Source organism: Benincasa hispida, chromosome 2, assembly GCF_027475165.1.
Source record: "Benincasa hispida cultivar pf3 chromosome 2, pf3_genome.v1.1, whole genome shotgun sequence".
NCBI classification, from domain to species: domain Eukaryota; kingdom Viridiplantae; phylum Streptophyta; class Magnoliopsida; order Cucurbitales; family Cucurbitaceae; genus Benincasa; species Benincasa hispida.
In genome coordinates, this window is record NC_143479.1 from 3,730,676 (window position 1) to 3,753,443 (window position 22,768).

At 33.0% G+C, this 22,768-nt stretch overlaps 1 protein-coding gene across 2 annotated transcripts; it reads left to right on the plus strand.

The window, feature by feature from the left end:
- The first annotated feature begins 9,558 nt into the window (after nt 1-9,558).
- Nucleotides 9,559-14,029, plus strand: LOC120071394 (alpha dioxygenase). 2 transcript variants are annotated; one of them, XM_039023654.2, is made up of 11 exons: nt 9,559-9,924; nt 10,049-10,189; nt 10,287-10,547; nt 10,764-10,913; nt 11,093-11,226; nt 11,376-11,589; nt 11,864-12,009; nt 12,190-12,417; nt 12,903-13,105; nt 13,221-13,464; nt 13,593-14,029. In XM_039023654.2, the coding sequence occupies exons 2-11, from the start codon at nt 10,097-10,099 to the stop codon at nt 13,816-13,818; spliced, it is 1,899 nt and encodes a 632-aa protein (XP_038879582.1). In that variant the 5' UTR covers nt 9,559-9,924; nt 10,049-10,096; the 3' UTR covers nt 13,819-14,029. The 2 variants fall into 2 exon arrangements, with proteins under 2 accessions (XP_038879582.1, XP_038879583.1); XM_039023655.2 differs by having other exon boundaries at nt 10,291-10,547.
- The last annotated feature ends 8,739 nt before the right edge of the window (nt 14,030-22,768 follow it).

Consider the following 22,768-nt stretch of genomic DNA (forward strand, 5'->3'; position numbering starts at 1 on the left):
ATCAAATTAAAGAGAATTGTATTCAATAAAGTTATAGAGATCATTATATGGATTGAAATAATCAAGACGAATGTGGTACAATCGCTTGAGTAGATATTTGTTTAATAAGGATATCAAAACAATCAAATATGTCCATGTGTTTTTATAAAGAAATGACAGTCAGGATTTTGCTATTATTATTGTATATGTTGATGATTTAAATATAATTGGAACTCCTAAAGAGCTTTCAAAGGCAATAGAATATCTTAAGAAAGAATTTGAGATGAAGGATCTAGCATATCTTAAAAACAAAATTTTGCCTTGGCTTACAAATTAAGCATTTAACATATGAAATATTTGTTCATCAGTCAACTTATATAGGAAAAATTTTCAAAAGGTTCTATATGGAAAAAAATACATCCACTGAACATTCCAATGGAAGTTCGTTCACTAGATGTGAAGAAAGATATATTTCGATCTCGAGACGATAATGAAGAACTTCTTGGTCCTAAAATACCATATCTTAGTGCAATTGATGCACTTATGTATCTTGTTAATAATACAAGACTAGATGTTGCATTTTCAATAAATTTATTAGCAAGATATAGTTCTTCTCTAACAAAAAGAAATTGAAACGAAATTAAGCATATACCCGTTATCTTCGAGGAACGATTGATATAGATTATTTTTATTCAAATAAATCAAATTTTGATCTAGTTGGTTATGCAGATTCTGGATATTTATATGATCCACACAAAGCTAGACCTCAAATAGGTTATCTATTCACATGTGGAGGAATTTTTGTATCATGGTGGTCGATGAAATAGACCATAATAACTATTTTCTCAAATCATGGTGAAATTCTTGCAATTCACGAGCCTAGTCGAGAATGTATATGACTAAGAACAATGACAACACATTCGTGAAACATGTGGTTTGTCTTCTAATACAAATCTTCCAACAATATTATACGAAGACAACACAACATGTATATCCCAAATCAAATGAGAATATATTAAAGGAGATAGAAAAAAACATATTTCATCAAAACTTTTCTACAATCATGATCTTGAAGAAAATGGCAACATCATTGTAGAACAAATTTTTTCGAAAGATAACCCGATAGATTTATTTACAAAGGCATTACCTATCACAATATTTGAAAAACTGGTGCACAACATTGAAATGCGGCGACTTAGAGATCTCAAGTGATGTTTCCATGAGGGGAAGTAAATACACTTTTTAGAAGTATAAATTATATGAAATATATACTCTTTTCCCTTCACTAGGATTTTTTTTCCATTGGGTTTTTTTCCTAGTAAGGTTTTAACGAGACATATTTCATATATATAATGAACATAAGGGGGAGTATTATAAATATTATGATAATAGATGCCCATTAGATGATCATGCTTAATGTCCATTGACCATGTGTTATGCCCTAATTTCCCAAAATGTTGTCCATGTGTCTCAACATTACACATTGTCCATGTAATCCACTCAAACTGCTTGTAAATAGTAGCATTTGGTGGGTTTTGGAAGACACATATATTGAACAAATTCTATGAAAATTGAAGAAAGTGGAGAATCCAAAGAAGTTTCTTATTTTATATTTTGTTAATTTAATTTTTTTTATTTATATATTAGGGTTAATTTACTTTAATATTTATTTATTTATTATCTATATTATTTTATATTATATTTTATTGGTATCTGTATTCCCGTTGTGTTCCTCAATTTCATAACATAAATATGATTTTGAATATATGTCAAAGATGCAACCATTTTAGTCTTAAACTTTGAAATTCATCCCATTATAAATTTGCAACTTAAACATGAATAAATGTTGCAATATTAGTAGTAGACTTTAGAGACTTTTGCAAATTTAGCCCTCTAATGAGTTTTAGCCTCAAATATAGTTTAAAAAAAAATGTGTTCTCTTATACATTAAATGAATATTATAAAACATATATACAATATGAATAGATCAATTTTTAGAGAATAAATGACAGTAGAGTCAAGAAATTTATGACAAATTTTGACGAATTAATTTCTGTATTAGTCATGAAAGTTATTATTATCCAAAACTTTATTTTATTAAAATCAATAAGCAAAAATTCTACATTGTTATCTTTTTAGTAAGTAAATCAATAAAGATCAAATCAAAAGTAAAAATTTAACACTTATTTAAATTTAGATTCTGATTCCATGAAATTGAAAGTTTAGATTTAACAAACAATAGAATTTGATAAGCTAATGATAAAAAATGATTATTTTTTTTAAAAAGTAAAATAGTTTTTAAATATCTAATTTCAAATGAAGTAGTAGATGTCAATTTTTCTAGCACGACAACTATGATGATGAGAATTCGAATTGTCTACTTTAGAAAGAAAGGTCTGATTCCATGATTAATGCATTGCATTCTTGCGTTAGAGCAATTACTTCTATCTCACTGACTCTTCTCTTCTTCGTCAGAATATCCTTAAGAAATTTTACATATTTGGGCATTTGTTCCAAGGCTTCTATAAGTGGGATGTTAATGTGAAGTTACCTTAGAAGTTCAAGGAAATGCTTGAACTGCTGTTCATCATTCTTCTTTAGCAAGCGTCTAGGAAATGGTGCTTCTAGCTGCACCGTAGGTGTTCTTGCGTTAAACATGCTCGGGTTGGAATGACTTGTAGATTCAGGCGTTTGTTCTTCTTGATCTTTGAATGCCTTTGGGTGTGTTGTGTGCTTAGTTGATGAAGGATTGTTGTTTCTTGGGTTCATTGTTCTTTCCACAAGAGGTTTGTTGTTTAACAATGTCACCGCATGACATTGCTCTTTTCCGTTATTATTTCTTGGTGTTTCTGTATTGCTGGGCAGAACTCCTTGTGGCCAATTCTTCAGCTCACCAACGATTTGCCGCACTTGTATCTCCAGATTTCTAATGAATGACGCTTGGCTTTTTAACAATGCGTCATTCTGGGCGATGTATTCCTTTAAGAGATTTTCAAGCGGAGAAGCTAAACTCGACGCATGACCACCTCTATTGAAGGATTGTTTGTGAGGTTGCTTGGCTGGAATCCAAGCGGCGATCCCTGCCTCTACTACTGGTTTACCCCTGGCTGGTGTTGCCCTACTGGTATCCCCCCTAAGAAAAATTTGGATGGTTTCTCCATCCGGGATTATAAGTGTTCGAGAATGGGTTGTTTTTAATAAAGCAGACTGACTATGGATTCTGCGGGTAGTCAGTATAGGAATGAGGTTCTTCATAGCCTACACAGCTAACTACGAGCTGTACGAATGCGTCCACCTGATTTATCTTTTGCGTGTTTGTTGCATTCTCAAGTGATATATTTTGCAAAAGGTTTGTCATGGTAGCCACTTGTGCAGAAAGCGTGGCTATTGCATTAGAACCAATAGAGTTTACATTCTGAGAACATCTCCTTCTATTTGTTCTTGCGTCATAAGTACCATCTACCCATTCCATGTTGTGTTTGGTGATGCGGTCTAATATTTCCTTAGCTTCATTGTAAGATTTATCCATGATATCGCCAGCTGTGACTGCGTCGGCTGCCATTTGAGATGCTCTGTTCAATCCTCCATAAAAGGTTTCCATCTAGACAGTTAAAGGTAATCCATGATTGAGACAGTTCTTGGCCAGTCCCTTGAAGTGCTCCCATGCGGCACTCAAAGTTTCAAATTCTTCTTGCTCAAAATTCATTATTTCTCTTCGCCTCCTTACATTAGTGGTGGGTGGAAAATATTTTTGCATGAATTTTTCCACTAAATTTTCCCGAGTTGTTATCTCTCTAAGCTCCAAGAAACTTGCCCATTGTTTTGCGTCATCACGCAGAGAGTATGGGAATAAGGATAGGCTGATGGCTTCTCGGGTGATTCCAGGAATCACAAACAAATTTCACGTCTCTAGGAAGCGTTTCATGTGGGCATGATGGTCTTCTCCACGGAAACCTCCAAACTGGCCAGCTGTTTGAAGCATTTGGAGCATTACAGATTTCATTTCAAATCTTGTCCCATCCGATATTGGATATATGATCCCTGGTGAAAAATCATACAACAAAGGTGACTCATACTCCTGCATGGGACTCGTAATACTGTTTGCCATTATGATTGGATTTTGAGTAGCTTGGCTATCTGTTGAGCTAAGTTAAGGTTTAATTGATCATCTGCCATTTGTTGTTGTTTTTATTGTTACTGTTTGAGTTATTGTTGCCTTAACTTCGACGACGATTAGATCGGTTTCTTCGTTTGGAGGTCCTTTCAACTCTGGGGTCGTATAGGTGCTCAGGAGTGTTTTCCCTGCTCATAAAACATTTACAGGCTTCGACTTAGCTTGTAATACTCCTTAGCTGCAAGTTTTCTACAAAAGATACAAGCAAAATTCTGGTTAGCCTTGTTTCCAAATCCCCAGCAACAACGTCGAAAACTTGTTCGTGTTCCTCGTAATGCGAACTAGGAGTGTATTGTGTGAGGAAGTTGTAAATAGGGTGCAAGTGAGAGTATGAATGATGCGTTATCTTTCTAAGTAACGATTTTGGATGATACATGCAGGGATGCGTTACACTTCTTCTAATGCATTCAAGTTTTCTTGAATCGGATCCAAGTATAAATCTAATTCAAGTTCCTGGTTAGTCCAGGGTCGAACTCAGGGATTTAGATCAGAACTAACGCAGGGTTTGTGTTGTAGTTAATGTAGAAGGATCCTAAGTAAGTGCTGGATGAGTTTTGTTTACACTAAGTTACTGCATGCGTGCAAGAAGATGCAAAAGGTCAAGTGGAAGACAGGGGTTCATGTAAAAACGGTGTTTAGTGAAAGTGGTATACATTGATCTAAGTGAGATGTACATGTGAGAGAATGTGGTGTGGATGGAAATGAACTTTGCTTGCTTATAATCCAAGTATGTGTAGATGCGTTGGGTTTCTTCTTAGCTTTTATTTAGTACTTCTCAATGTGAATGCCACATAAATTCCTACCTATAGGATGTATGCGTTAATCACAGAAAGTAATGAAACACTTGTGCCTGTATCTCTAGATGTACCAAGCGTTTTGACTTAATGCTTGCTTGCTTGCTTATTCTCTTGAATAATTCAAGCTAGAATAACTTTAACCAAGTAATTATATTGGCTTAAGTGTTTAGAAATTGAACTTGCATGAAGTCATGAATGCGTCTAATATATAGCGAGAAATTAGTGGCAAAGTGTAGTTGATCAAATATGTGATTCCATAAAGAACCAGATTGTCTTTACAATGTCAATACTTAATCGAATGAGATGAAGAGAATAGAATTGAGATGAAAAGAAAAGAACCAAGTCGTAGAGTACAATCTCTTGTCTTCTTTGACTTAATTTAAATGTGTGTACAACCAATTTGTGGGAGAAATGGAGGAGAGTTCTCTCTCGAGCTAGGTCTCCTTCCTTCTTGATCAACGATGGAAATAGATATTTTCCCTTTGTGTTCTTATTGCAACAGCAACAAAGCTCTAAGTCTTTCTGGTTTTCGGAATTATACATAATGAGCTGATTACCCTTCTTTTGTTTGGATTTCATCTATTTATAGACGTTGTTCTTCACCAACTTAATGATGAGGCAACATTAAATTCCATACCTTGGTCAGCCGCTTGACACTCAGACACTTTTAGACACCGACAATCAGTTGCCCATGCTTGCAAGTGGTGATTTGACACAAACATCTTAAGTCAATGAACCTTTGCTGCGTTGAAATCCCTCCGACGCATGTTCATGCGTTAGCTTCGCCTGCGATACTTAGAATCTTCGTTGAAAACTTGCGATAATATGTGTTAGTGACACAACTTTTAGCAATAAACATTATTTTGTAAAAGTTTAGTAGTGTTTGAATAATTCCATGCATTTTCTCTAAGAATGATGAGATTTTATCATTAAAAATCCTAATTGTTCCAACTTTTGAGAGACAATGACTTGTATTTCTACAAGTTATCAATTATTTATTTACATGTGAAGGAACTGTTGTATTGTGGTGGTTAGTGAAACAGGCCATAACGGCTATTTTCTTAAATCATGCTGAACTTCTTGCAATTCACGAGGCTAGTAAAAAATGTGTATGACTAAGATCAATGAGTCAACATATTCGTGAAACATGTGGTTTGTCTTCTAATAAAAATCTTCCAACGGTATTATATGAAGACAACATAACATGCATATCTCAAATCAAATGAAGATATAGTAAATGAGATAGAAAAAACATATTTCACCAAAACTTTTTTCTATAATCATGATCTTGAAGAAAATGGCGATATCATTGTAGAACAAATTTGTTTGAAAGATAACCCGATAAACTTATTTACAAAGGCATTACCTACCACAATCTTTGAAAAACTGGTGCACAACATTGGGATGTGGTGATTTAGAGATGTTTCCATGAGGAGGAGTAAATATACTTTTTAGAAGTATAAATTATATGAAATATGTACTCTTTTCCCTTTACTAAGATTTTTCCTAGTAAGGTTTAACGAGACATATTTCATATATATAATAGACATCTAAGGGGGAGTATTATAAATATTATAATAATAGATGTCCATTAGATGATCATGCTTAGTGTCCATTGACCATGTGTCATGCCCTAATTTCCTAAAGTGTTGTCCATGTGTCTCAACATTACAAATTGTCCATGTAATCCACCTTTTACTTTCCAAATTGCTAGCGTTTGGTGGGTTTTGGAAGACACACATTGGGCAAATTTCATGAAAATTGAAGAAAGTGGAGAATTAAGAGAAATTTCTTATTTTATTTTTTGCTAATTTATTTTTTGTTTATTTATATATTATGTTTAATTTACTTTAATATTTATTTATTTTGTTATTATATTATATTTATTTTACTATTATATTTTATTGGTATTCATGTTCCTATTGTGTTCCTCAAGTTCATAACATGCATGTTTAAATATGTGAAAGATGCATTAATTTTAGTCTTAAACTTTGAAATTCATCAAATTATAAATTTTCAACTTAAACATGAATAAATGTTGCAACATTAATAGTAGACTTTAGAGGCTTTTGCAAATTTAGCCCTCTAATGAGTTGTAGCCTCAAATATAGTTTTTGAAGAAAATGTGTTCTCTTATACATTAAATGAATATCATAAAACACATATACAATATTAATAGATCAATTTTTAGAGAATAAATGCCAGTAGAGTCCAGGAATTTATGATAAATTTTGACGAAGTTATTCAATTGTTAATTTATGATAAAGTTATTATTATCCAAAACTTTAGTTCATTAAAATCAATAAGCAAAAATTCTACATTGTTATCTTTTTAGTAAGTAAATTAATAAAAATCAAATCAAAAGTAAAAATTTAACACTGATTTAGTCCAATTCCATGAAACTGAAAGTTTAGAGTTAGAAACAATAGAATTTGGTAAGTTAACGATAAAAATTGATTTTTTTTAAAAAAATTTAAAAGTAAAATAGTTTTTAAATATCTAATTTTAAATAAAGTAGTAGATGTCAATTTTTCTAGCCCAACAACTATGATAATGAGAAATTGAATCGTCTACTTTAGAAAGAAAGATCATGCCAATTATCGTTAAGCTAAATTCACTTTAATTGTAATATATGTCAATTATTGTTGAATATGCTCTCCTATTAATGTTTTTTTTTATTAATAAGGGAATATGTTATTAATTAAGCATTATTTTTATTATTTACTCCATGTTTGACTTTTGGACAAGATATATTTGAGTGTCATGGTCATGCATTCATGCTGGACAAGATATAAATGCTCTTCTTCTAGGTGGCAAACAATTCAGCTTTGACATTGTCAGTTTGAATTTGTCACCTACACATATAATATTATTCAAAAATTAAAAATCAACCGCTTGAAGTAAGGCTATAATTATTCGTTATTTATTGAATTTAGTTGAAAACTTTATGCAAATAATTTGTCAAATTAAAAAAAAAACTATTTTCACAAATAGAAAAAAACGTTAAACTATTTATGATAAATAATAAAAAAATATCGATAAACATTGATAGATTTCTATCAACATCTATCAGTAATAAACTTATATTAGTTTCTATCTCTAATAGATACTGATAGACTTCTATCAGTCTCTATCAAAGAAGATTAACATTTTTTTTATTTTATGAAATAGTTTCTCATATTTTTTATTTCTAAAAATTTTTCGCACAATAATCCATAAATTCTCGAATGAATTTCAATTATAGTTTAAGAATTTTGAAAAGTTTCATACTTTGAAATTTGTTGTAAGAGTACTTTTAAATATTAAAACTGATTAAAAAAAAAAGTTAATCTCAAAAGATATCTTTAAAAACATATATATAATTAAAACTTCATTAATAAAATCATATATTTAATACATGTTTTTAATAGAATTGACAAAAATATAATACATTATTAGTTCTTATTTACTTTCCCTAACGTTTGACTTTTGTAGTATACATTTGAGGACTGTGGCCATGCATGCATGCTAGGACAAGCTATAAATGAATGTTACCTACCCCAGTAACAACAATAAGAGAATAACCCTTTGAAATAAGGTTAAAATGAACCTCTCCTTAATTATTGAATTTAGTTGGAAAATTCATACAATTTGTAAAAGACTAAATACAATATTTAAAATTATTCCAATTATATCCCACGTTAGATTTGGTAAATTTTCATTTATACCCTTAAATTTAAAAATTTGTAAATTATTCGTCAAAATAAAGTATAGTAATTAATTTGATAATAGATGTGTAAATATTAAAAGGCGTACGTGAAATTATCTATCTCGAAAGATATCATGACCCATAAAATCATTTACATAATCAACAATCACCATGTTGATTTACTTGAATTATATACATCATAAATAAGGTTAGATAATGTTTTCCAAATTTGTATCAACTAATTCTTAATTGTCATCTTATTTTGATGAAAAAAGCTCTCTCAAGTTATTTTCTAGACAAATTTTGAAGTTCAATGCTAAAATTAGGTGTATAATTGAAAGATATCCTAAAATTAAGATTATTTTATAATGTTGTTTCGAATATATTAAAATGAACCAAAATATTTACAAATATAGTAAAATGTCAATGTTTATCTGTGATAGATAATGATAAATACTGATAAAAAAACTATCATTTATCACTGATGAACATTGATAGATATCTATTAGTATCATCAATGTCTAGATAAACTATGACATTGTGCTATATTTATAAATATTTTTAACATTTTTCCATTTAAAACGATTTCCGTATTTTGCATTTTGCATTTTGCATAGTTTAACCTAAAAAAGGACTTTAGAAGAGTACTTTTTACTTTTACTTTAATAAAGAGCCAAGAATTTGAACTTTCAGTTTCAACTACTAGTTTAACCAATATCTTTACCGTAAGTAGATCACCACACTATAATTGTCTGGTCGATAATGCAAAGCAACAAAGCAAAGTTCTTTCTTTCTCAAAAGATACCATCATTTGTATTCATATGTGATGAAGAAAAAGCAAAATTATCGACAAAATAGTGACAGAACATTAAGATATTTTTCTACTTTGATTGAAAAGATAATTCAGAAAACGTGGACAAGGGGCTACACACATTATGAAACTACATCATCCCATCATCAATTATTGAAATTCTTTACCACAGAAAATGAAGAGAAAAGAAAAAGGAATAATAATAATTCACAAATAAAAAGGAGAATGAACGAGAGTATCCAAATTAAATGTAATTTCAAGAGAAGGAAAGAAAAAAAACTCAAGTGGGTCTTTGAAAAAAGGCCATTATCACTCTCTCTTGAGCTTAAACGTCTGATTCTGATTGTTTCCCTTATCACATACGCAAGAAGAAAGTGATCAATAAGTTCTTGGAATGGGAAAATAAAGCCGTGTGAGATTGCAATTTGGAGCAGTTATCAATAAGCAATTAATGAAGGCTAAAGGCGGTGGACAGGTTTGCATGATCTCTCCAATTCTTTTTCACTTTCTATATACATACACACACATTATATACATACCTTAAACGCTCCATTGCTTCACAAATCGAAAAGGGTTCTGAAAATTTTCTGCCAATACAGTTGATTTAGAGGAGATTTGGGGACGAAAGCTTTCTCAAACAGGGGAAAATGGGGTTCTCTCTGTTTTCTTCTCCTTTTGTTCATCCTCAGCTTAAACAGATTGTGGCTAAGATGACTCTTCTGGATACTCTATTGTTTTATGTCAGTTTCTCTTCTTTCTTCTACTTCTTTTGGGTTCTCTTATTATGAACTTTTGAACTGAAATTACATTTGGGGATTTGTGGTTTGTTCTTGATAGGTAGTTCATTTTGTGGACAAGCTTGGGTTGTGGCATAGAATGCCAGTGTTTATAGGGCTTGCTTATTTGGGGATTAGAAGACATTTACATCAGCGTTATAATTTGTTGCATGTTGGATCTATGTACGGCCAAAAGTATGATCATCAACAGTTCTGCTACAGAACGGCTGATGGAAGTTGTAATCACCCTTTTGATAGTTTGGTTGGTAGCCAGGGAACTCTCTTTGGCCGCAACATGCCTCCATCAAATTCTCCTTATGGGGTAATCTTCAAACTTGTTGTGACTCTGATTTTCATGTTCCATTAGGTTTTTAAGTATATAATTGGATTCTCTGGTTGCCCGATGGATTTTGAAACGGTCAGTGGACCGATATCTTGATAGGCATTTCTTAGAGTTGAGTGATGAGAGCGATGGAAATGGTGCATTTGTGTGATACTGTTTAATAGATGTTTGGTTGTCGTATGCAATGAAGTGCAGGTACTTGATCCTCATCCATCAGTGGTGGCCACAAAGCTATTGGAAAGGAAGAACTACATTGATAATGGCAAGCAATTCAATATGATTGCTTGCTCATGGATACAGTTCATGATTCATGACTGGATTGATCATTTGGAGGATACCAAACAGGTAAACAATGCATTCATAGCTTAATTGGTTAAGATATTTACGCTTGACTATTCGAATCTCCACTCGCATACTTTGTTGGACTCACTGAAGTAGGGAAAATGTCAAGTGAGCTTCGACCCAACAAAGTAATTTGTTTTGAAGAAGAGGGTTATGTAAACTGATGCCTTTGAGTTGGACAGGTAGAACTTACAGCTCCTGAGGAAGTTGCAAATGGTTGTCCTTTGAAGTCATTCAAGTTCTTTAGGACCAAGGTGGTTTCAACAGATTCCCCTTACCTCGAGACCGGCACTCTAAACACAAGAACACCTTGGTGGTGAGTAATGATGATCTCTCATATTTCTTGTATGCTATATGAGTGGACCTACTTTGAAATAGTGCTTCAATTTGTGTACGAAATAGGCTATAAAAATAATATATGGTCATTTTAATTAATATATGCAACTTCTGCCGACTTTTGAGCAGGGATGGAAGTGTAATATATGGCAACAATGAGGAGGGGATGAGGAGAGTAAGGACATTCCAAGATGGAAAAATGAAGATTACAGGAGATGGGCTTCTTGAGCATGATGAAAAAGGCATTCCCATCTCTGGAGATGTTCGAAATTGCTGGGCTGGATTTTCCCTCTTACAAGCACTATTTGTCAAGGAGCATAATGCTGTATGTGATATGCTAAAAGTAAGTTCAAATTCTCACTTCATTGTCTATAACATAATAGTTGTAATGCACTTAAAAGAAACTCAAGATTAGTTTCAGCCCATATAAACAGCCTACAATGATGCTGATATTGCTTTGTCAAATACCTTTTCTTCTTTTTCCAACATGTCATAGCTCTGCAGAAACACCCATGCTCGTGAAGTCCCATCCATTGTTTCACGAATCTACTTCGATTAATAGAAACTGTACAGTACATTTCATTTAACAGACTAGAGATTTTGCACGTACTTTTCAGGAGCATTACCCGGACTTCGACGATGAGCAGCTTTATAGGCATGCCAGATTGGTGACTTCAGCTGTAATAGCTAAAATCCACACCATTGATTGGACTGTGGAACTTTTAAAGACTGAAACTCTTCTAGCAGGAATGAGAATTAACTGGTAAGACAAGTGAGGAGATTTATACAAGTCAATCTAGCTTAGAAAATTTTCTCCAAGTGCTCTGAAAATCAGAGGTAAACTTTCTTGGGGAATTTATTTTGCAAAAAGTCTTCTTTGTGCCACTTGTTTAGGTTTTCTCAATCTTAAATCTGAAGAACTACTTTGTCGTGTTCTATACAGGTATGGATTTCTGGGAAAGAAGTTTAAGGATACGTTTGGACACATTTGTGGACCGATACTCAGTGGATTGGTTGGTCTAAAGAAGCCACGAGATCATGGAATTCCTTATTCTCTAACAGAAGAGTTTGCAAGCGTCTACCGAATGCATTGTCTTCTACCTGACAAATTAGTTATCAGGGACTTGAAGTCCACCAACTCAGATTATAGTGACCCTCCTGTCGTTGAAGAGTATTTCTTCTTTTCCCTACGATCACCTATGCCTCTAGAAATGTTGTTAAAGTTCATAAAAGCAAACTTAGAAGGCGATAAATAGTTTCAAACATGGAAACTAATTTCTTTCAAATTATTGGCAAAACTATTATCATGAATGTAATCGAGTTTCATTCAACAGATCATTCAAAATCCTATGATTGTCTTGTGAAGAAAATTGTGAGACGTGATCAATGATTACAAAATGTATTTGAAATCACAGCAGTTCTAAATGTTAAATCCTTGAGTTTTCTAATGATGGCATATTTGCTTTTTACAACAAATGAGATATAGGAAATTCAAACCTCCAGCCTTGAGGGAGGTAGTACATGTCAATCACTCACTTTGGCGAGCACCATTTGTTTGTTCGAAACTATATTTTGCATTATTTCAAATTGGGATGAGTTTCTATCCAAATTTTCACAAATTTTGAATCTAAAGAGCACCTACTTTTTCATGATTAGGGTGCCCATGGAGGAATTGGTGGGAAAAGAAGGTGAGAAAAGGCTAGCAAAATTAGGAATGGAACAAATGTTGGTGTCAATGGGTCATCAAGCATGTGGAGCGCTCTCTCTCTGGAACTATCCATCATGGATGAGAAAACTTATTGCCCACGATGTCGACGGGGATGACAGACCAGATCCAGTCGACATGGCTGCCATGGAAAGTAAGACTCTTAAATTTAACTAGGAAAGAAACTCTCTTTTTGTTCGTTTGCTAGTATATGCCACTTATAGCCAAGCTTTTCGGTGCTAACATCTAGATTATGTAACGGTGATCAGTCTTCAGGGACCGAGAGAGGGGTGTTGCGAGATACAACGAGTTTCGCAGGAATTTATTAATGATCCCCATAAGCAAATGGAAAGATTTAACAGATGATATAGAAGTTGTGACTGCCCTTGAAGAGGTGTATGGAAATGATGTTGAGAAGTTAGATCTACTTGTTGGATTACATGCTGAGAAGAAGATTAAAGGGTTTGCAATCAGTGAGACTGCCTTTTTCATTTTCCTCCTCATTGCTTCAAGGTATGCACTATGCTATATATCTCCACAATGAATAATGTGCATAGTAGAGTAATGAAAAACCAAAATGACAATGAGATGGTTATAGCTGTTAACCCGTTTCAAACCTTGTTCGTGGTGCTGATGTGCAGGAGGCTGGAGGCCGATCGATTCTTTACGACAAATTACAACTCGAAAACCTACACAGAGGAAGGCCTAGAATGGGTAAACAAGACAGAGACACTGAAGGATGTAATTGATAGGCATTTCCCTGACATGACAAAAAGATGTATGAGATGTTCAAGTGCATTCTCTGTCTGGGATTCTTTGCCAAACCCAAAAAACTACATTCCCCTGTATCTCAGGCCAGCAACTTGAATAATTTCTGTCTTTCACCTAACTTTTTTTAGGATGGACATGCATAAAATGTATCTACTACTTCAGATAAGCAGACAATATGCAATTATATGTATGTACATACATATTGAGGTTGCGTTTCGTTGTTTATGTATAAAACTAAATTAAATATTTGTTTTGTAAGCAGTTAAATGCCAATGAGAAGTATAAGAAGCAGACTCTTAAAAAATAATCATAAATCTTGGGAGGTTGGAATTCATCCTTCAATACAAAGAAGAAGAAAAAGAAAAGCATAACCATATCAAAACTGGTCTTCTGTCAAAATGTTTCGGAGAGAATGGAAATTCAAGGATTCTATTTGGCACACGTCTAATCTTCTCTTCATTTTTAGTAATATCTCTAGTAATATCTCTCCATCTTCAAAGGCTTTGATGGAATATTCAATCATTTGGAATTTTGGTAATCATCAATAACAGTCTTTCTCTTGGAGTTACAAGTGGTGGATTGATGAAAAAAATTGCATAAATGCTGCCATTAAGTTGTATGGCGCCCACTTCCTTACAAGCTTCCAAGATCATATTCAATTCAACTTTTTCAACATTGAGAGCATATATGGCATACTCATTTTCTTTATCTTCTCCTTCTCCTTTTCCTATTCAATAAATGACTCCATATCTCTTTCATTCAAAATGAATCACAAACTCTAAACAATTTGTATTGTCTCATTGTAGTCGTGAAACCAAATCCGATGTAGTGAATATGATCAGGAATTCATTAATCATAGATTAAATATGCCATCGCAACAAGTGTAATTAACTTATTTACAAATGACGAGCAGGCCATTGCTAAAATTCATAATGGAGATATAGGTCCAGTCGCCATTAAAGTGTAATGAGCGGATTTAGTCAATTTCAATTCTAAAATCAAAATCCACATCCACATATTTGGTAGTATCAAAATAGATACAATACATCTTAGATTGCTTGGATCAGTATGATTACCACATGTGAATAGAAGGAAGGCATTCGTTCTTACAAGATTAGAGAAATTTGCATAATTTAAAACTAGATCATTCCAAATTTTGGAGACAAATCTCAAGTTGGGGAAATTGGAGACAACAAATTTAGAGGAGATTTCACGAACACTATGCGGTGGAAGCTCCCTTCCTAACTTCATACTCTCCGTCTCATTTTTTTCCCCACAGATTCAGATATGAAGAAATTGCTAATTAATTAGATTGGAAATAATAATGAATCGATATGATTTAAATACCTGAATTTAATTCCTATTTTAAAAAAAACCTCTCTTTAAAATACTTAAAAACCTATTTTTCTAGAATTCAGATTTCAAATAGGTGAAGGATATAACTTTTATGCCCTTTTACTTATTTATTTATTTTTAATTATAATTTGAAAGAAAGTAAACACTTATAGGAAAATTATTTTAAATAAAAAAATTGCCCAAAATATTCACAAACAATAACAAAATATCACAGTTATCTGCGATAGATCACGATAGACTAGTATCTATATTTATCTGATAGGCATAGTCTATCGTGGTCTGATTGCATATAGACTGTGATATTTTGCTATCATTTGTAAATATTTTGGTTCATTTCCTATATTTGAAAACAACCCAAACTTATATCATCTCATTTTTGGGCTCTGTTTAGATGTAATAAAAAGGCCCAAAATATTTAAAATGAATAGAAAAAAATAAACCCAGCCTAAAATGAATTAAATAATATAATAAAATGAATGTAAATTGACAAAAAACGCAGCCCATGGCAGTGAAATACCAAAAACAATCCCCAGTTCACACAAAAGTCGGATGGGTTCCAACCTACCCACTCGAATTATCCAATCACCCGATACCATGACTAATCGTCTTCCCATGCTTCTCCAAATGGCAACGACTTCTTCTTCACATCTAACAGTACACAATAACCATATATCGTGCTCTATCTCGAGAGATCGTTGGTTTCTTCTTCTTTTGTTGCTGCTAATGCCTATCCTTCTTCCACTGCTTCATCTTCTTCTCTCGCTGCTGCTACTGCGTTTTCTTCATCTTTTTCTCCTGTCGCTGCTGTTGATTCTTCAAGGTTACAATCTATCATCAAATCAACTCTTCAAGGTTATAATCCTTCTATTTTCTTTTCATTTCATCAACTCTTCCATTTAATCATGCTTATTAAATGTTATTAAACATAATTTTATGTAAATAGAGGGTAAGAAAAAAAAAAGTGGTCGAATCATCAACAAGTAAAGGAAGCAAAGGAAAATGAAAGAAAATAATGAAAGTTGAATCACCAACTAACAAAGCAAGAGGAAACAAAATAAAATCTGAAGAGAAGAAGAAGGTAAAACCAATTGATCATTGATTGTTGTTGGTAGATAGTGTTAATGTCATTGGTGTTTGATTGATAACTTCGAATTGAGATAGACAGTGATAGAGCACTATCATTGTCTATCTAAGATAGATAGAGATAGGATACTATCATTGTCTATTTGATATAGACAATGATAGAGTTCTATCATTGTCTATTTTGTTGGGGTTGATGCCCTAAATCTCGTAGGGTCCTGTAGTTTGTAAACACCTGTATGAACAAACTATTTGTGATATAATAATATGAGATATTTTATTCACTAGAGTCTTTGAAATATAATATATTTTAGTTGCATTAATCACAAACCAATAAACTAAGATCCCTGGTTATCGTTGTAACTTAAGCATGTATATGATGACATACAAGTGGATCGTGCTTTAAGTGATAACCTAAATGGTCTGTAGTATATGGATATAGGAGGGAAACCTTATCCTGATGACGGTATGAGTGTGGCCCACTTTGTTGATGTTATAAGTGTTGTAAAGTGCTACAAATGGTTAGATCCTGACCATTTATGTATTAGACATGCGAGTGGGGATGCTCTATACAAAAGAGTTTGTATAAGACTGGACCACGAAATGTTTAATCTCATTATATAACGTCGTTCATGAAAGAGACTGTCATTTCACTAGGATGACCATGACCTTAATCCTGAGTGAGTTGGAAACTTCTACCTATGAGGGTGGCCCTTTGATTTACATGGGTACGAGTGACCAAATCAACACTCAAACCTACCACTTTGGGGATTCATCTGATTGGGGAGCTGGGAACTCAGCTACATAAGACGGAATTCACTCCTTCCCCGATTCAGGGGTAAGTAGATAAATTACTCACTTAAGGGCTGATTTCAGGGCTTGAACAATATGGCGTCACACCTTCTCTTGGCCCGAGAAGGGTTTACTCATAGTAGGACTATGAAGTATTGTTCATTAGAGGAATCTGTGGTACTTAAGGAGTTAGATATAATTACAGGGGCAAAATGGTAAATTGGCCCGACTGTACTTACGAGCGATTTGTGAAGGGTCATCATACTGTTGATTGATTATATCCAATGTACACAGAAATATATTTGTAGCACAAAGAGTGCAGCTGTCGGTCTTTAATGAAGTGCCCGACAGTTAATAGATGGTGGATATCGCGATTAAAAAGTTTAGTCAGTTATCCACGTACCATTGGAGCTTCAAGCTATAAGTCCATAAAGTTCCCTTGGTAGCTCAATGGATTTATATCGAGAATCAATTTTTGGGTTGGTTTGAAGTGTTCAAATTAACAAGAAGAAATTTGATTATATATGATATCATTAAATTGCTTCAATTATATGTAATATAATTGATTTGATCAGATACATTTATTGGAGGAATTATTATTAAATTCCATAAAGGAGAAAAAGAACTATGGTTTATATATTGCATGAGATGTGATATTAAAGCTATAGGTTATGAATATACTATTTATTTGTAATTAAATCAATTATGGGATAATTGATTTCGATTTTTTCTCCTAATAACCAACTTAGTGGGAAGTTGTGATCAGTTATGGTAACTAATAGATAAAATGAAAATCTTTTCATTTTTTCGATATGCGATTGATAATCGAATGCACAAAAGGAAATAGCTATACAATAGCTTGAAAGTATAAACGATCGTGCATCGAGTTTGCTATACAGTAGACACTCATTTTCTAAATGATCGAGTACTCAGTCTATACGATAGACTCCAAATTTCTTCCACTTACTCGATTGTTTATACGATTTGTCAATTCCTCCTTTCCTCTACCAAATCCATACAAAGCCCACAACTCCTAGATTCTCACACCGAGAATACCAAGGTAACCTCGTGGTGGTGTCTACTTGCTGTTTGAGGATCGAATGTTATTTGTTCCTATTCAAGAAGATTGTTGAGGCGTGACGTTCGTGCTGTTGAACGCTCGTACTGTTCTAAGAAGCACAGACACAGATACAGATACATGATACGGATACGATATGACGATACGTTAATTTCTAAAAAACTAAGATACGGATACGTTGAAGATACGTATTATATATATATATATATATATATATATATAATGTCTAATTAATTTCTATAATACATATTTTAAGTTAGATTATAATAGATTCAAGAAAAGAGTAAAAACTTGAAAAAAATCCAGTAACGTCGAGTGATTGTTGAGTAACTAAAGTAGACGGTAGGAAAGAAGTAGAAGATGAAGATTGAATAATGAAGTTGAGGATGAAGGAAGTGTGAATCATGATTTAAATAGTGAGAGAGAATGAAATAATGAAGAATCATGATTTAAATAGTGAGAGAGAATGAAATAATGAAGATTTAATTATGTTTCGTTAATTTTTTTTTTTTTATGTTTTATCATTTTTAATTTATTTTGTTTTCGATTGCTCAATTTAAGTGGACTTTTATGTTTGGAAGTAATTTTAAAATGGTTGAAATCATTTTTGTCATTTTCAAAATCACTGTGAAACATGTTTAATTCTTCAAAACTAATTTTTATGATATGAAAATTACATTTAAAAGTGTAAAATTGAAAATTAAATTATTTTGAGTAATTAAAATTATGTTTTCAAGTGATTTTAAAAATGAAAAAAGTGATTTTTGATATTTTAAAATCACTCCTAAACATGCATTAAAATAAAATGGGTTGTAGGTTGGGCTTTTAAATGATTGGGCTTAAATTTTGAAACAAAAAATTGATCCACGTATCCCTTTCATGTATCTGGAAGTAGATACACATATCTGAAAATTAAATAAAAATAAAAAAAATCAGATACTTCAAATCACGTATCAGACATGTATCTGCCACGTATCTGGACGTATCCGTATCTAATACCGATTCTCTGCACAATTAGAAGTATCTGTGCTTCCTAGGTACTGTTTGATCGAAGGGAACGAGAAGAAAAGTTCACTTAACCCTTAGTGTTATTTTACGAAGCATGCTGTAATTTAGAGTTTATGCATAACTGGTGTTGTTTGATTGTAAATGTGTATGTTCTGTCACAATGGGGTTTGGAATGATCTTGCTTCCATTCATTGGTTCTCTTTGTATAGAGTTCCTTCATATTTGTGATAAACAGTGATAGAGTTCTATCATTGTCTATCTGAGATAAATAGTGATAGTGTTCTACCATTGTCTATCCGAGATAAACATTGATATATTTCAATGAATGGGGTTTTAAAGGATGGGGATGACTTCAATGAATGATAGAGTTCTATCATTTAAGGATTTGACTTAGAATGGTTGGGGGTGGGGGGGTGGTATGTGGTGATGTACAATTAGATCATGTCTTATGTGAAATTGATGACATACACTACTCCAACCTTATTTAATAATGTATTTAAGGTTTTTATTTGACTTATTTAATAATGGGTTTTCATTGTGTTGTTATGCATCGATGCTTATTTAATAATGTACTTGTTAGTACAGATTTTTCTATATGAGTCTATCTATTGATACATGGTGATAGACTAGTATCACTATCTGTCTTATGAACTTTAGCAACTATAGAAAAACTTTAACATCAATACATACTTGTCTACTTCGAATTGAGATAGACAGAGATAGAGTACTATTAGTGTCTATCTAGGATAGACAGTGTGTTGGGTATTATGTCTTAAAACTCGTTGTAAACAATAAATTTATTCTGTTATCAAGAAAGATGTTATTGAGATTTATTCAATAAAGTTGTTATTAAATATATGAATTGCTCATTTCGTTTTAGAAAGAACCTAAATCCAATCAACTAAGATCCATGGCTATCACATAAACACTTGGACTTTATGTGGAGACATAAAAGTGGATCAAGTTCGAGTAAATAGTCTAAATGGTCTATAGTATACAGATAAGGCTAGGTACCTTATTCTGGAGACACTATTGGACGCGATCCATTTTGTATTTAGTACAAACGATGTGATCCTGAATCGTTCATGTGGAGACATACGAGCAAGGACATCCTATGCAAAGAGTTTGTATAAGACCGGACCAAGAAATAAGTTACTATTACTTTATAACATTGTTTACTGTTTAAGGCTGACTATTTCAAAGTGATGACTTAGATAACTTGACCTTAATCCTGAGCTAACTATGAACTCTTGTCTATTTGGGATTATCCTTAGATTTTCATGGGTGAGGGTTGGCTCAACAACACTGGTTCAATAAGCCCCCCATTTTAGGGGTAAGACTAGGTAGATAGCTGCGGACATAGGATGCAAAATGGAATTCACTTCTATCCGCTTTTAGAGATAGTAGAGAGGTTATTCCCTTAAGTGCTGACTTCGGGTCTTGAACAAGAGGCCGCACCTCCTCATTAGCCCGAGAGGGACTAGGTTTGGTGATTGGATCACAAATCAATTGTTCATTAGAGGATCGTGGGACTTAAGGAGAAAGATGTAATATTGGGGGAAAAATAGCTTTTGACCCAACCGTTATTGTGAATAACTTGGGTTGACTTACTGATTATGGTCATATTGAGTGGACAAAAATATATCTACACTAAAGGGAGTGTAACTACTGGGCTTTAGTAGAGTGACTTGGTAGTTAAATTATTTTGATTAATTGGGTTAAAGAGTTTAGCTGGTTAATCTTGGATTGTTGGAGCCCATGATCTTTAGGTCCATGAAGTCCCCTTACTAGCTCATATCGAGCTAAACCTTAGAACAGTGTAACAAAGAATTTGAAGTGTTCGAATTCAGTTTTTGGAGTAAAGTGTTAAATATATCCAATATATTTAACCTAATGTTTAATTGTGAATTAAACATAAAGAGAGAGAATAGGAGATATTTACATAAGATTTAAATATCAAGACTATGAATAAGGATTCCTATTGATTGAGATTAGCATTAAATTTAATAATTAAATATTAAATTAAATTAGTTAAAATTTTTAATTAATTATTTAATGTTACTTTAATTTAAAATTAATTATTAGAATTAATTTTGAAATGAAATGGAATTGGTCAAAATTGCAACAAAAGTCAAAATAGTTGACTAGGTCAAAATTATTGACTAGGTCAAAATTACAACAAAAGTCAAGATTTTGACTTTAGACTTTTGGAGTAAAAATTTCAAATTGTTGTTTTTGGACTTTTAAAGTCAAAGATTGACCTTTGACCAAGTTAGTGAAAAAATCCAACATTTTTTAGTGAGAAAATCCTAAATTTGTGTTGCTAGGTGTTCATCCAACTTGAAGACACTAATCCCACTTTATGTTAATGGAATTTTAAGTGTCAAATTCTCATCAACTCAAAATTTCATGATTTGCATGTTTTTTCTATAAATAAAAGTGTTATACGTTTTTTACTTCTTCTTGGCAAAGTGGATTTTCATGAGATTTTTTGTGAAAAATCTAACCCTAATTCCTCTCAAATCCTTAACATTTTTCTCTCCAAATTGGTCACTCACCAGATGCCACCATCCCGTTCTAAGGTTGGAGAATTTTCGGGAAGACTCTCACGGTAGTCTAAGAATCGTTCGTGGGGAGATTGGAGCGGATTTGGAGAAGATTTTAGACTACAAAAGTTGTACTCTCCATCCTTTTGTTTTAAATTAAATTGCATGTTTATTCTTACTAAATTAACATGATTAGAGTACTTTAGATCCTTTATTTCTTTCGTTGTACATGTGTTCCTTCTATCAATTGGTATCAGAGCATGTTTAAAGTACTCAATTATTGTTAATTTTAGTTTTGATGGGTAATTTTTCGTGTGATGAATGATTATGTGCTAAAATGGATAACTTTGGTTTTAGCATCTAAATTCTATCTTTGGTTGTAATAATTATTGTAATTTCCCGGTGTTTTATGGACTTTAACTTGTCGTGAAGGGTCTATATTTTTCCTAGAGTCATTAAAGTTGATCTTAAGTTGTAATTGCTTAATTGTGGAAAGTGGATAGTTTGCTTTTTTTTGGTGAAATTTTCCCTTCAGACCCGAATCACCTCACAGACTCGGTTCACGACCCAATGACCCGATGTCCTGACCCGACTTTGAAAGGTGATGCCTGATGCGGATAGATGCTCCAGACCCGACCACGACCCGTTTGACTCGCGTCTGACCCAGTTTGTGATGGCGTCCACTGTTGCATGGCCCAACCCAGTCGTTCCAGCCTGAGTCGATGACTCAAGCTGATCCGCACCAGCCCAAGCCATCCTGCATCAATGATCCGCGTTCGTGTATTAGAGCTCCAGCCAACTCATGTTGCACCTGGCTTGCTCGGTTCAGTGATTGATTGGACTAGTTCAGGTGGTTTCTAGTCAGTTCAACCCAGTTTTGCTATTTTAAAGACCGATTCAGGTGATTTTCAAGTGGTTCAAGCCAGTTCGAAGTGTTCAGAGGTAGTTCGAGGCTGTTTATTGTTTATTATTGTAATAAATTTAGTTGTTTGCTAGCTTAGGATGCCAAAACCAGTCCATTTTAGTGTTAAGTTGTTATATTAATGCATCGAATGAATTTTTATATAATTGTTATATAAAGCATGTTAGATGCATGTTATAGGTTTATTGTCTATGTTATAAGTTTTATAAAAAGAGATAGAATTTAAAATCTATAACAAAGATAAAAACATGCTCACTTAGGGTT